At 41.9% G+C, this 14,714-nt stretch overlaps 1 protein-coding gene across 1 annotated transcript in view; it reads right to left on the bottom strand.

Moving 5' to 3' along the window:
• LOC106611510 (tenomodulin) overlaps nt 1-8,677 on the bottom strand; it is a 126,843-nt gene extending 118,166 nt beyond the window's left edge. The window contains exon 1 of the mRNA XM_014211790.3: nt 8,523-8,677. Coding sequence (XP_014067265.1) covers nt 8,523-8,570 — 48 coding nt within the window. The 5' untranslated portion in view covers nt 8,571-8,677. The remainder of the gene's footprint in view (nt 1-8,522) is intronic.
• Between the last annotated feature and the right edge of the window lie 6,037 nt (nt 8,678-14,714).

Here is a 14,714-nt window from a genome sequence, read left to right as displayed (position 1 = left end):
ACCCCTACTGCGAGCCAGGCCTAATCGCCCAACATCAGTGCCCGACCTCACTAATGCTCTTGTGGCTGAATGGATGCAAGTCCCCACAGCAATGTTCCAACATCTAGTGGAAAGCCTTCCCAGAAAAGTAGACGCTGTTATAGCATTAAAGGTGGCATCAACTCCATATTAACGCCCATGATTTTGGAATGAGATCTTCGAAGAGCAGGTGTCCACATACTTTTGGTTATGTAGTGTACTTGCCTGCACAAAGTAAATAATCATTATTTTGAAAATCTGCAGAACTGCAGATACACTAAAAAGGTCATGTTTATTTTACTTTTCTTCAAATTAAAACTCAATTTTCTGGGCTCAAGGCCACACATTATTAAAAAAGGGCTTTGTTCCCCCACAAAGCTCCAGTGGTGAGGGAATAAAATGTTCTGATTCACACTGCTGCTATCGAAAGTCTCCGAGGACCATGAAAAGAAGATATCGGAGCAAAGTTCAATTAGCGAAGTTGTTCTTTAAAAATAATCGTGCCATCTTCTTGCATGCAAGGCGATGATAAATCAGCTTTGTTGTCTCTATTGTGATTGTAATTATTACAGTGGATTGGGTAAGGTTTGACAAAATGAGGGTGCCATTTATAAAAGGTATATGTAGTTCATACCCAATATCTTGTTCATGAATGTGAGTGAGAGACATAGTGTGATTGAGTGAATGTCAGCCGGTCCCATGGACAAGTATGAATGAAGATGTAATGGGTGAAAGAATGAAGATGAATGAAGATTTAATGGGTGAAAGAATATTTCTGGAGTCTGAAGTACTCTAAAACTTCAATTAAACGGCGAGTCTCAAATAGCTGCCTGTCCCTTTTAATAGCCAGGCATTAGCACATGAGTTGTTTACGAGGTTACCATGGGCACAGCTCTGATATTTCCACAGTCATGTGCATTAAATATACTTTTTTTTATTATATTCATTGCTAGCCATGGTGCCACCAAAAAGAAAACAACAAATTCAACTGTTCTCAATGGTGCTGAAGCGCAAAATCAGGGGTGTGTGATAGGCAGCTTAGTCTTTCCAAGTCTGATCTGCAATGGATTTCTTATTATAGTGTTTATACTATTAATACTGGGGACTTCAAACAGAGTGGTAGTCGTAAAAAAATGTATTGAGCAAAAGCTGTGTGCATTAATACCCCCTAGAGTTGATGTCCATGCCCCCATGGAAATCAATTATCATAATAAAAAACAATATAAAAATCAGTCTGTTTAAGCTAGAGATATCAGTTTTTGCATGGACTGCATCTCAATCCACCCCATCCGACGATATCGGCCTTGGCAGTGTCATGACGTTGGCCTGTGGGTAAGGTTTATGACCCCCCCCCCCCATAAATACCTTTTACCACTTCCCCTCTCTGAATCTACTGAAGGACTTGAATAGCCTGTGTTAAATATAGAGAGTCTGGGAACATCAAACAAATGGGGAAAGGTACCACATATTTTGTTAATTAAACCAGTTGGAAATATGCTTGGGAACGTAATGAGTATGTATGTCAGTTCGGTTGTCATCTGAGACATTATGACTGATGACAGGACGACATAAACTGTATCTGAGAAAGTATACGCCCTCTAGTTATCAGAGTCACATGGAATTGTTATGCAATTGAAATGTTTGATATTGAAAATGTTTGTTAGGAGATGAAATGTAATTTTAGCTTCCGAATGAGAGATTTGGGTTTTCATAAGGAAAGTGCCCTGCTCGATCAGTGGCCCAACCCTGTGAAGAGACAGGGGTTATAAACGATGAAACACCTCCCTCCCCCTCTCCACTATATAATCCTTTGACGAAAAGATAACCACGTAGTTCCAGTACGGGAGGTCTGCAGCCTCTACGTTAGAAGGACACACATGTCAAGTACAGAACTAAGCCAACCTCGGCGTGAGCTTTGGTGGCGAATGGTATGAACTTTGAGCTTATTCACTACAGAAGTGCTACTTCCTAGCCGTTGAGTTAGCAGCGGCCGCTGCTTACGTGGGCTAGGAAAGGACGGACGACGGATCCAGTCTAACAGACGGACAAAGATACCACCACTTATCCAATTTACCACCAGAGACATTCTTAAGAGTTTACAGGAAGATCTGTTGGCCAACCCGGCCAGCATCTACGACCAATCTACCGAAGCGCAGCTCAGAGTAAATATTTATTGCATTTTCCTTTTCCAAATGGGCGGTAATTTAGAATGCATAAGATAATGTATTTACGATAGCATAGCTGCTGTTTCTCTGTTCCTAAATCTTCCCGCTCTTTCATTCAAGCCCAACCCCCTTTCCTTTGTGTAACCAGCTTTCATACAGGTTCCGTTCACCAGGGACGTTTTCTGTATGACATCATTGTATTCTGTGTATTTGTAATTCTGTGTGATTAGTTAGGTATTTAGTAAATAAATAATTAAACCCAATTTTGTATTGCTGATTCAACTTGTTAGCCAGGGTTCGTGAAGATAACCAAGAATTTACAACTTTCATTATGAGACTGAAAATAAAACAAGGGTTAATATTGACTGCTATCGATGTAAAATATTACAAAGTATTTTAAGAGTTTATTCGGAAGATAACGGCTCTATAAACGTTCTTCCGTGGTGCCCCGACTTTCTAGTTAATTACATTTACATGATTAGCTTAATCAGGTAATATTAATTACAGAGAAATCATTTTATAAGTTAGCATGTCATATCACTTAATCCGGCATAGCCAAAGACACGACAGCAGCTTCATGAAATAGTACCTGCAAAACACCAGTCTCAACGTCAACAGTGAAGAGGCGACTCCGGGATGCTGGCCTCCTAGGCAGAGTTCCTCTGTCCAGTGTCTGTGTTCTTCTGCCCATCTTAATCTTTTCTTTTTATTGGCCAGTTTGAGATATGGATTTTTCTTTGCAACTCTGCCTATAAGGCCAGCATCCTGGAGTCGCCTCTTCACTGTTGACATTGAGACAGGTGTTTTGCGGTTACTATGTAATGAAGCTGCTAGTTGAGGACTTCTGAGGTGTCTGTTTCTCAAACGAGACACTCAAATGTACTTGTCCTCTTTCTCAGTTGTGCACTGGGGCCTCCCACTCCTCTTTCAATTCTGGTTAAGGCCAGTTTGCGCTGTTCTGTGAAGGGAGTAGTACACAGCGTTTTATGAGATCTTCAGTTTCTTGGCAATTTCTCGCATGGAATAGCCTTCATTTCTCAGAACAAGAATAGAATGACAAGTTTCAGAATAAATGTCTATGTTTCTGGCCAATTTGAGCCTGTCAAACCCACAAATGCTGATGCTCCAGATACTCAACTAGTCTAAAGAAGGCCCGTTTTTTGCCTCTAATCAGGACAACAGTTTTCAGCTCTGCTAACATAATTGCAAAAGGGTTTTATAATGATCAATTAGCCTTTTAAAATGATAAACTTGGATTAGCTAACACAACGTGCCATTGGAACACAAGAGTGATGGTTGCTGATAATGGGCCTCTGTACGCCTATGTAAATATTCTATTAAAAATCAGCCGTTTCCAGCTAGAATAATCATTTACATTAACAATGTCTACACTGTGTTTCTGATCAATTTAATGTTATTTTAATGGACAAAAAATGTGCTTTTATTTCAAAAACAAGGACATTTCTAAGTGACCCCAAACTTTTGAATGGTAGTGTATATTGTTTATTTAACTTGAAAAGTCAGTAAAGAACAAATTCTTATTTTACAATGACGGCCTACCCCGGCCAAACCCTTCCCTAACCCGGACGATGCTGGGCCAATTGTGCGCCGCCCTATGGGACTCCCGATCACGTCCGGTTGTGATACAGCCCGGGATAAAGTGGTCCTGAAATTCTAAATCAAATAGCTAAATGATCCTTGGTAAATGACCATCTTAAAATAATTCCATATAGTAGCTTAGTAGAACCCCCCCCCCTCCCAAACAGAATCCTGTCTGTAATAAATGGTGGTTGTGTTCAGTGAATGAAGCAAAGAAATTCTGGGCTATTCATTTACGGTATATTGAACTTTATTCTTTATGTACTTTAATATTTGGTTCTTTTTAATTTACATGTAAAAAAAAGTGAATGCAAATTTATTTTGAAACGTTAATAGTATATTCTTTTACATAGAGATGTCACGTCTGCTCCCCCCCCCCCCACGACGGCACTTGAGGGCGCCAGGCTGGCCTGCATCACTCACTCCTATTATCTATTATGCGCACCTGCCTTCACTCGTCACACGCATCAGCGATATTGGACTCACTCCTCATCTGTTTATTTCCTCCCCTATATTTGTCAGTTCTGTTGCTCTGTTCCCCACTGCTGCATTGATTGTCTTTTGTCTTTGTTTACTTGTTGCTGACTCTGTTCTTGTCTTGTTCCATGCCCGTTATTTATTAAATGTTTTACTCCCCGTACTTGCTTCGTCTCTCCAGCCTCATCCATGTGACAGAATACAGCAGCCATCATACGAAGCATCGGGGAGTACTGGCGTTCTGGTTGGTATGGTGACATCGGCTCTGGGTCGCCGCCGATGGAACCGAGGGTGCCTAACCAGCTCGTCGGGCTTCCACGCCCTAGCTGGCTCGAGAGGTTTCCTTGCCCCGGTTGGCTCGGATGGTGCCCATCCCACGTCGGGCCTCAGCCGGATCATCAGTCCTTGTTCGCCCAGTCCGTCCAGGAGTTTTTTTGTTTGTTTTTGTTTTTGTTGGTGACGTCGGGGTGGATTCCGCCACCGATGGAACCGGGAGTGCGTAAGCCAGCCCATCGGTCTTTCACGCCCTGGCTGGCACAAGAGGTTTCTTTGCCTCTTTTGGCGGCGGCCTCCCATCCCACGTCACTCTCCACCGGATCATCGAGGTCCCTTGCTGCAGCAGGATCGACAGGCGTCTTGCCTCAGTCGGATTGTCTGGCTTCCACGCCTCAGCCGACTCGCCAGGCTCGTTGGGTTCCCACGCACCAACCGGCTTGCCCAGCGCCCATGTCTCGGCCGGTTCGCCCAAGTGGGATGCCGGGTTGCACCCCTGGAGGGGTACTGTTTGAGGGCGCCAGGCTGCCTTGCATCACTCACTCCTATCATCTATTACGCACACCTGCCTCCCTCGTCATGCACATCAGCGATATTGGACTCACCTGGACTCACTCATCTGTTTATTTCCTCCCCTATATTTGTCAGTTCCCTTACTCTGTTCTCCACTGCTGCGTTGATTGTCTTTTGTCTTTGTTGACTTGTTTGCTGTCGCTGTTCTTGTCTTGTTCCATGTCTGTTATTTATTAAATGTTTTACTCCTCGTACCTGCTTCGTCTCTCGAGCATCATCCATGTGACAACAGATGTGCCTTGTTGCAACTCATTAAATTAATGAACTTATACTGTACATTAATACAATTTCCTTTTCATTTTAATGTGTAAAAACGTTAAGCTAACCTTAGCAAAATCAGTTAATTATCAAGCTCAATGTTTTATTTTCACTTTTGCTTTAGTCATTTCTTTACACCGGCAGTAATTTTACATTTTCATTAAAGTAACAAAACTTCTAATTGAGTAGGTTATTTCAGTACTCTTTCCACCCCTACTTTTAGTATGCACATATAATGCATATGTACAGTGCCTTCGGAAAGTATTCAGACCACTTGACTTTTTCCACATTTTGTTACGTTACAGCCTTATTCTAAAATTGATTTTTTTTTAAATCATCCGCAATCTACACAAAATACCCCATAATGACAAAGCAGAAACAGGTTAAGACATTTTACATAAGTATTCAGATCCTTTGCTATGAGACTCAAAATTGAGCTCATTGCTTATCCTTGAGATGTTTTTACAACTTGATTGGAGTCCAGCTGTGGTAAATTCAATTGATTGGACATGATTTTGAAAGGCACACACCTGTCTATATAAGGTCCCACAGTTGACAGTGCATATCAGAGCAAAAATCAAGCCATGAGGTTGAAGGAATTGTCCGTAGACCTCCAAGACAGGATTGTGTCGAGGAACAGGTCTGGGGAAGGGTACCAAAACATTACTGCGGTCTCCATAACACAGTGGCCTCCATCATTCATCAATGGAACATTTTTGGAACCGCCAAGACTCTTCCTAGAGCTGGTCGCCCTGACAAATATGGCAATCGGGGGGGCCTTGATCAGGAAGATGACCAAGAACCTGATGGTCACTCTGACAGAAATCTAGAATTCCTCTGTGGAGATGGGAGAACCTTCCAGAAGGACAACCATCTCTGCAGCACTTCACCAATCAGGCCTTATGGTAGAGTGGCCAGACGGAAGCAACTGCTCAGTAAAAAGGCACATGCCAGCACGCTTGGAGTTTGCCAAAAGGCACCTAATGACTCTCAGACCATGAGAAAAGATTCTCTGGTCTGATGAAACCAAGATTGAACTCTTTGACCTGAATGCCAAGCGTCACATCTGGATGAAACCTGGCACCATCCCTACGGTGAAGCATGGTGGTGGCAGCATTATGCTGTGTGGATGTTTGTCAGCGGCAGGGACTGGAGTCGGGATTGAGGCAAAGATGAACGGAGCAAAGTACAGAGAGATCCTTGTTGAAAACCTACTACATAGCACTCAGGATCTCAGACTGGGGCGAAGGTTCACCTTCCAACAGGACAACAACCTTAAGCACACAGCCAGACAATGCAGGAGTGGCTTTGGGACAAGTCACTGAATGTCCTTGAGTGGCCCAGCCAGAGCCCGGACTTGAACCCGATCAAACATCTCTGGAGAGACCTGAAAATAGCTCTGCAGCAATGCTCCCAATCCAACCTGACAGAGCTTGAAAGGATCTGCAGAGAAGAATGGGAGAAACTCCCCAAATACAGATGTGCCAAGCTTGTAGTGTCATTCCCAAAAATAATCAATGCTGTAATCGCTGCCAAAGGTGCTTCAACAAAGTACTAATTAAAGCTTCTGAATACTTATGTAAATGTGATATTTCTGTTTTCTCTGTTTAATGAATTAGCAAAAATGTCTGTTTTTCCTTTGGTATTATGGGGTATTGTGTGTAGATTGACGAGGGGGAAAAAACAATTTAATAAATGTTTGAATAAGGATGTAACGTAAAAGTGTGGAAAAAGTCAAGAGGTCTGAATACTTTCCGAAGGCATTGTATGTGATGAACTATAACAGTAGCAATAAACATCCAAGGCTCTAGCTCTCCTCACAATGAGGATAGGAAACAGAAGGCCTTATAATCATAAAAATGTGGCCAAAGTCTACTCTCTCCTCCAACAGCTTGCATACAGTATGTAGTGGAAACTTCACTTGACGACAAAGCTCTGTCTGCACAGAATATAAATTGTTCAAAGAAAGACAGAGGGATAGCGGGTGGGGGGAGGCAGAGGCAGAGGCGAAGAGAGTGAAAGGAATAGAGAGTGTGCACACAGACAACTGCCAGTCGACCAGTGTTAAACGGGTTTAAGGGTTGACAATCAGGCACGTAGTTTGTGCCTCTATGGCAGGACTCAGTCTGTGATGATAGGAGCCTGAAGCCCCTTGTTATTCTGAGGGAGACAAAAGAAAACACTGCAAGAGCTAATGCACTGTACATCCAATGTGATTGACATTTTTGCTTAAGGTAACACACATGAACACAACATTTGAATTAATCCACAAGACTAGTTTAAGTTATTGCACAAAACTGGACTAAGAGTGGTCCACTTTGCATTCAATACACACTTTTTATTTTTGAAAATTTTCCTCAAATGTAATGCCACAGGTGGTTATTGAATCATAACAATTCCCTCAGTGAGTCTGTTGTAACAATTGACACAATCTTCACATGAGATTCTTTGGGGGACTGTCTGTTTTTCCATTTATGAATGTGTAATTCAATGTGCTTCTATGGGTTATAGTAGTAAAGGCCAAATTCAATATTTTATCCCTCCCAAAAATGCACCTACGAGGCTACTAAAATTCTAAATCAAATAGCTAAATGATAAAAAAATATATATTGAGGAATTTAGCAAGTCCCATAGCTCAGGTGAACTTGTACAACTTGAGTGTACGGAAGATAGGCAAGGTAGAGAGGAAAGATGAGGAAAATAGTATACTCTAAGCACTCAGTCAGACACCAATATCAAGTCCCATTCAAATTATGATTCCAAAGTGCAAACATTTGGTCACTGTGTTATGTTAGATATAACTCTAGGAATTTGAAATACTGATGTATTTTATTTATCTTAACACCTCATAATGATATTTTAGCCCCTCAAACCACCTTAAACTCACAATATACCAATTGCAATTGTTATTTTGTCTGTAAAGGATGTTTTTGCCCAATATGCATGACAAAATACTGACATTTGTTGTCATTTTTTAATTGCATTCATTATCTTTTCATCACCCAATAATATAACACCCAATGACCCCAGGTTACATCACTGATTGTCTCCATAAGCATGAAGATATTGAATTAATTGCCAACATCTCCTAATCCTAACCATATTCTACAGTCAGTAGAGTATGAACAATTTGTACAAAAGAATGCAATTAAGACTCACATCTTTCCATAGAGCCTGCTGACTGCTGGATTGAGAGCTATTTTCCATAATGCAAGCCCAGAGAAAAATTTCTTCAGATTCACTTGTCCTAGCTGGTAAAACTACTGAGGCTCTAGAAGTAAGAGTCCAAACTTCATTCCACTGGTAATTTGAGAGTGCACTGAAAGGGGAGGGATGGGATGGAATTACTTAAACACTTATGATTTCCATTATAAGAAAAGCAGATGTATCCAGCCGAAGTCTGCTCGAAATTCAAAGGATGGAATATCTGAGGTAGATGTTTAACTCAGAGATGCAGCACTACAGTCAGGATAGTTATTCTAATTTTACTTTCAATTATCTGCCTCTAAGGGGACGAGCAAACTTTTGAAAGTGTATGAGAAAATACAAATAATAATTTTTATTTTCAATTATCTTTTACGAGGAAGAGAAGGCTTGAACATTTTAGCATTTGTGCTCCAGCCTGGCTAACAGCTCTTTCAAGTGAATGCAACCGTCAGCAAACACAGCAAATACACAAATAGAAACAACACTCAGGATGGTGCTCCCACACAAATCAACAGAAAATAGTTAATTTCTTGGTCCTCTGTTCCATGAAGAACTTACTTTAACACACTATGACACACTTTGAAACACTATTATACATTGACACACTATGCTGTTCGATACCTTTACAGTCTAAGGCCACTGTGACACTGTGCAAACAGTTAAGCTATCGAACATCTGGCAAAATTTGTCAGATTTCCAACCTTTCAGGCAAAAGGAGGACCTGAAGTTGTGTGGGAGTTAAAGGGAACGTTGATATTCTGGTATTTTTTTTAATTAGTCCATTGTTGATACAGTCTCAAAATGTTTTGCATGTCAGCAGTCAAGTTATTTTGCATTTGCATTTTGCATTATCGTGTTGATGTTGCCAGTGACACTTTCTTCTTCAAAGTCCAATATCTTGAGAACTTGGCTGCTGACATGGAAAACATTTTAGGATTGTATCAACAGTGGACTAATGTAGAAAATACCAAAATATAATTTTTGAGTGGAGTTTCTCTTAAAGACTATGCTTGGTAACTCCTACAGCAATGCCTTTAAAGAATGTCAAAACCTCTTAAGATCGCACATCGATGGAATTGTTGCGGTGTTGCCCGTGTTGTTTTACTAGAATGTAAACACTCACTTAAACCTAGGTTGCATAAGGAAGAGGAATGATGACTAAGGTCAGTACAATGGAGATAATTTGGGCTAAACCTGGTCAAGCAGGACTTTAGTGTGGCAGGCAACATTCCGACACACATTGTCTGTCAGATCTGATAGCCGTGCGGCTTAGTCAGCTTTTTCCTATTGATATAAATCTTTACAATTACTGTAACATTTTGCAGCAGCTCTTTCAGGAATAGTGTCGTGTCAGCACTGTAGTCGAGCATCCACAGACCCCCATCACCCTTGCAGCATTCAGGGCGTAACTCGGGCTTCTATACCCATAGAAAATAATCAAATGTATTTGTCAAGTACACGCCAGATACCTACAGATTAGAGGCGGGCTGATGGGAGCAGCTAGAGCAGACCTGGAAGAATTTGAAAAATAAACATTTGCTCTTTCCCCCTCTAAGCTCCATCGCTGACTAACATTTGATAGGAACTTGATGAACTCTTCAGTGATATGTTGTCTGCTTGTTGGCTTCTTAGACACAGCAATGGAGTACAATGAACCAAGGTGAGGCATATGAAAGTTCAAAATAAGTGAAAGTTAGTACAGTTGCAAACAGGGCAAGTGTAACTTTTTTTCATGTATTTCCCATCTAAATTGGTTACTGTGTCTACGTTGAGTGTTATTTTCAACATTGCATGGATTTTTCAACCATTTCCATGTGGCAGAGTGGAATGATGACATCCACAGATTTTTATTTTTTATTTCACCTTTATTTAACCAGGTAGGCTAGTTGAGAACAGGTTCTCATTTGCAACTGCGACCTGGCCAAGATAAAGCAAAGCAGTTCGACACACAACAACACATAAGAAAAAGTCTATATACAGCATGTGCAAATGAGGTAGGATAAGGGAGGTAAGGCAATAAATAGTCCATGGTGGTGAAGTAATTACAATATAGCAATTAAAACACTGGAATGGTAGAATGTGCAGAAGATGAATGTGCAAGTAGAGATACTGGGGTGCAAAGGAGCAAGATAAATAAATAAATACAGTATGGGGATGAGGTAGATTGGATGGGCTATTTACAGATGGGCTATGTACAGGTGCAGTGACTTGTGAGCTGCTCTGACAGCTGATGCTTAAAGCTTGTTAGGGAGATAAGTCTCCAGCTTTAGTGATTTTTGCAGTTCGTTCCAGTCATTGGCAGCAGAGAACTGGAAGGAGAGGCGGCCAGAGGAAGAATTGGCTTTGGGGGTGAGCAGTGAGATACACCTGCTGGAGCGTGTGCAACGGGTGGGTGCTGCTATGGTGACCAGCGTGTTGAGATAAGGCGGGGCTTTACCTAGCAGAGACTTGTAGATGACCTGGAGCCAGTGGGTTTGGCGAGTATGAAGCGAGGGCCAGCCAATGAGAGTGTACAGGTTGCAATGGTGGGTAGTATATGGGGCTTTGGTGACAAAACGGATGGTACTGTGATCGACTGCATCCAATTTGTTGAGTAGAGTGTTGGAGTCTATTTTGTAAATGACATCGTCGAGGATCGGTAGGATGATCAGTTTTACGAGGGTATGTTTGGCAGCATGAGTGAAGGATGCTTTGTTGCGAAATAGGAAGCCGATTCTAGATTTAATTTTGGATTGGAGATGCTTAATGTGAGTCTGGAAGGAGAGTTTACAGTCTTACCAGACACCTAGGTAGTTGTCCACATATTCTAAGTCAGAACCGTCCAGAGTTGTGATGCTGGATGGGCGGGCGGGTGCATGCAGCGATCGGTTGAAGAGCATGCATTTAGTTTTAGAGTTGTATGAGATTGAAGCTTGTCTGGAGTTTAGTTAACAAAGTGTCCAAAGAAGGGCCAGAGGCATGCAGAATGGTGTCATCTGCATAGAGGTGGATCAAAGAATCACCAGCAGCAAGAGCGACATCATTGATGTATACAGAGAAGAGAGTCGGCCTGAGAATTGAACCCTGTGGCACCCCCATAGAGGCTGCCAGAGGTCTGGACAACAGGCCCTTCGATTTGACACACTAAACTCTATCAGAGAAGTAGTTGGTGAACCAGGCGAGGCAATCACTTGAGAAACCAAGGCTGTCGAGTCTGCCAATAAGAATGTTGTGATTGACAGAGTCGAAAGCGTTAGCCAGGTCGATGAATACGGCTGCACAGTAATGTCTCTTATCGATGGCGGTTATGATAACTTTTAGGACCTTGAGCGTGGCTGTGGTGCACCCATGACCAGCTCTGAAACCAGATTGCATATCGGAGAAGGTACGGTGGGATTTGAAGTGGTCGGTAATCTGTTTGTTAAGTTGGCTTTCGAAGACCTTAGAAAGGCAGGGTAGGATAGATATAGGTCTGTAGCAGTTTGGGTCTAGAGTGTCTCCCCCTTTGAAGAAGGGGATGACCGCGGCAGCTTTCCAATCTATGGGAATCTCAGACGATACGAATTGGCATGCTTTGATGGCATGCATGCTGCGTTTTTCCACTGTTAAGATCTTTTAATCTTTTTTCAAAGTGATATTATAGAGTGTGACTTTATCATACTTGTTAATTAACACAAACATTTATTTTCTGCTCCCGACAACAGGATATAATTGAATTCTGACTGGTAACTGTAGCCTGTAGATATTGACAATTTATTGTGTCTGGTAAAAAATAAAACCCCATTAAATTAATTGATTAAAGGCCTTGCTAAAAAGATGTTCATTAACTACAGATCAGCCTTCAACACCATAGTACACTCCAAGGTCATCATTAAGCTCAGGGCCCTGCGTCTGAACCCTGCCTTGTGCAACTGGGTCCTGGACTTCCTGACGGGCCACCCCCAGGTGGTGAAGGTAGGAAACAACACCCACACTGATCCTCAACACATGAGCCCCACAAGGATGCATGCTCAGCCCACTCCTGTACTCCCTTTTCACCCATGACTCCGTGCCCACACACACCTCCAACTCAATCATCAAGTTTACAGATGACACAACAGTAGTAGGCCTGATTACCAACAATAACGATACAGCCTACAGGGAGGAGGTGAGGGCACTGGCAGAGTGGTGCCAGGAAAAAAACCTCTCCCTCAACGTCAAAAAAATGAAGGACTTCAGGAGACAGAAGAGGGAGCACGCCCCCATCGACATTGAGATTCTTCAAAGTAGCCACCCTTTGCCTTGATGACAGCTTTACACACACTTGACATTCAAAGGGTGGCATCTTGAATCAATTTGAATAGAAAAGGCGGATTATCACGTTGCAAATCTCTCCAAGATGCTGGATTTCCTTAAAGCTCACCTTGATGGGATTTTCTCAATTTCTTGCTTGGCGGGACAGGTGTATTTACTTTGGTAATTATATTCTTCATCCAGTTCATAATGTGATCAAATATGAATACAATTCAGAGTTCGAGTAGAGGCAAATTATCTTGGCTGCAATATTGCGGAATCGCTTTGTGCACTCTGCAACTTTTTCCATAACCTTAAAGGGAAAGGAAAATATTCAAAGGGAAATCATCCGTAATGCAGCTTGCATAAAAAAAAGTGTGCAGAAGTGTGTAAGTAAAAAAGGGTGTCAAAGTGAACAATAAAAATATTGTGATCTCCATTCAAATTGACTTGGATTTGTTTAGCTTCTGGCAAAGCTTCCTGAGCCAAGCTCAAGTTCAGTGGCATATTCAAAGCAACCCACTGGGCAAAAACTGGTTGTACCAACATTGTTTCCACATCATTTCAACAAAATAATTCAATGTGATGATGTTGAATAAATGTGAAAAAGTCTTTGAACCTAAATTGAACATTTGAACCTACATTGAACCTAAAGTCAATGACTTGGTGATATCTACACCAGGCAGAGTATGAGGAAGGCCTGAAAGACCGTCAAGGACTCCAGTCATCCGAGCCATGGACTGTTACCATCTGGCAAGCAGTATCAGAGTATAGGGTCTCGGACCAACAGCCTCCAAGACAGCTTCTACCACCATGCCATCAGACTGCTAAAAAGCTACAACTTAGAGACTATTTCCACCGGAGAGACTAAATGCACCTTAGAAATTATTTGCACTGACTAGCCACACATCCAACGCTTACACAAACACCCATAAACACACACACACAAGGACACATAGTCAATGCTGCTGTTCTATGCTATTGATTCCACTACTCACATTATATTTGTACATTTTACAGACGATCTAAAATGGTCCACCCACACAGACAGTGTGGTGAAGAAGGTGCCTCTTCAACCTTAGGAGGCTGAAGAAATTTGGCTTGGCACCTAAAACACTCAATCTTCTACAGATGCACAATTGAGAGCGTCCTGTTGGGCTGTATCACCGCCTGCTATGGCAACTGCACCGCGCAAGTCCGCAGGGCTCTCCAGAGGGTGGTGCGGTCTGCCCAACACATCACCGGGGGCAAACTACCTTTCCTACAGGACACCTACAGCACCCGATGTCACATGAAGGCCAAAAAGATAATCAAGGACAATAACCACCCGAGCCACTGCATGTTCACCCCACTCTTATCCAGAAGGCGAGGTCAGTACAGATGCATCAAAGCTGGGACCGAGAGACTGAAAAACAGCTATCTCAAGGCTGACTGTTAAATAGCCATCACTAGGCGGCTTCCACTCGGTTACATAACCCTGCACCTTAGAGGCTGATTTCCTATATACATAGACTTGAAATAACTGGCCACTTTAATAATGTTTACATATTTTTGCTTTACTAATCTCATATGTATATACTGTATTCTATTCTACTGTATTTTAGTCTATGCCACTCCGACATTGCTCATCCTAATATTAATATTTATATTCGTTAATTCCATTCTTTTACTTTTAGGTTTGTGTGTATTGTGTGTATTGTTGTGAATTGTTAGATATTACTGCACTGTTGGAACTAGAAACACAAGCATTTCATTACACCCGCAATAACATCTGCTAAACATGTGTGTGACCAATAGCATTTGATTTGATTTGCAGTGTAAATACAGACACTTCCTGTTGAATGTGGAATGAGAGAGAGAGTTTAGTTAGTTTTTTTGGAAAGTTTTGAAAGT

The sequence above is a fragment of the Salmo salar genome, chromosome 09, assembly GCF_965601325.2.
Source record: "Salmo salar chromosome 09, fSalSal1, whole genome shotgun sequence".
Classification (NCBI taxonomy): domain Eukaryota; kingdom Metazoa; phylum Chordata; class Actinopteri; order Salmoniformes; family Salmonidae; genus Salmo; species Salmo salar.
Note: the sequence above shows the minus strand (reverse complement) of the source record. Positions and strands in the feature narration are given on the sequence as shown.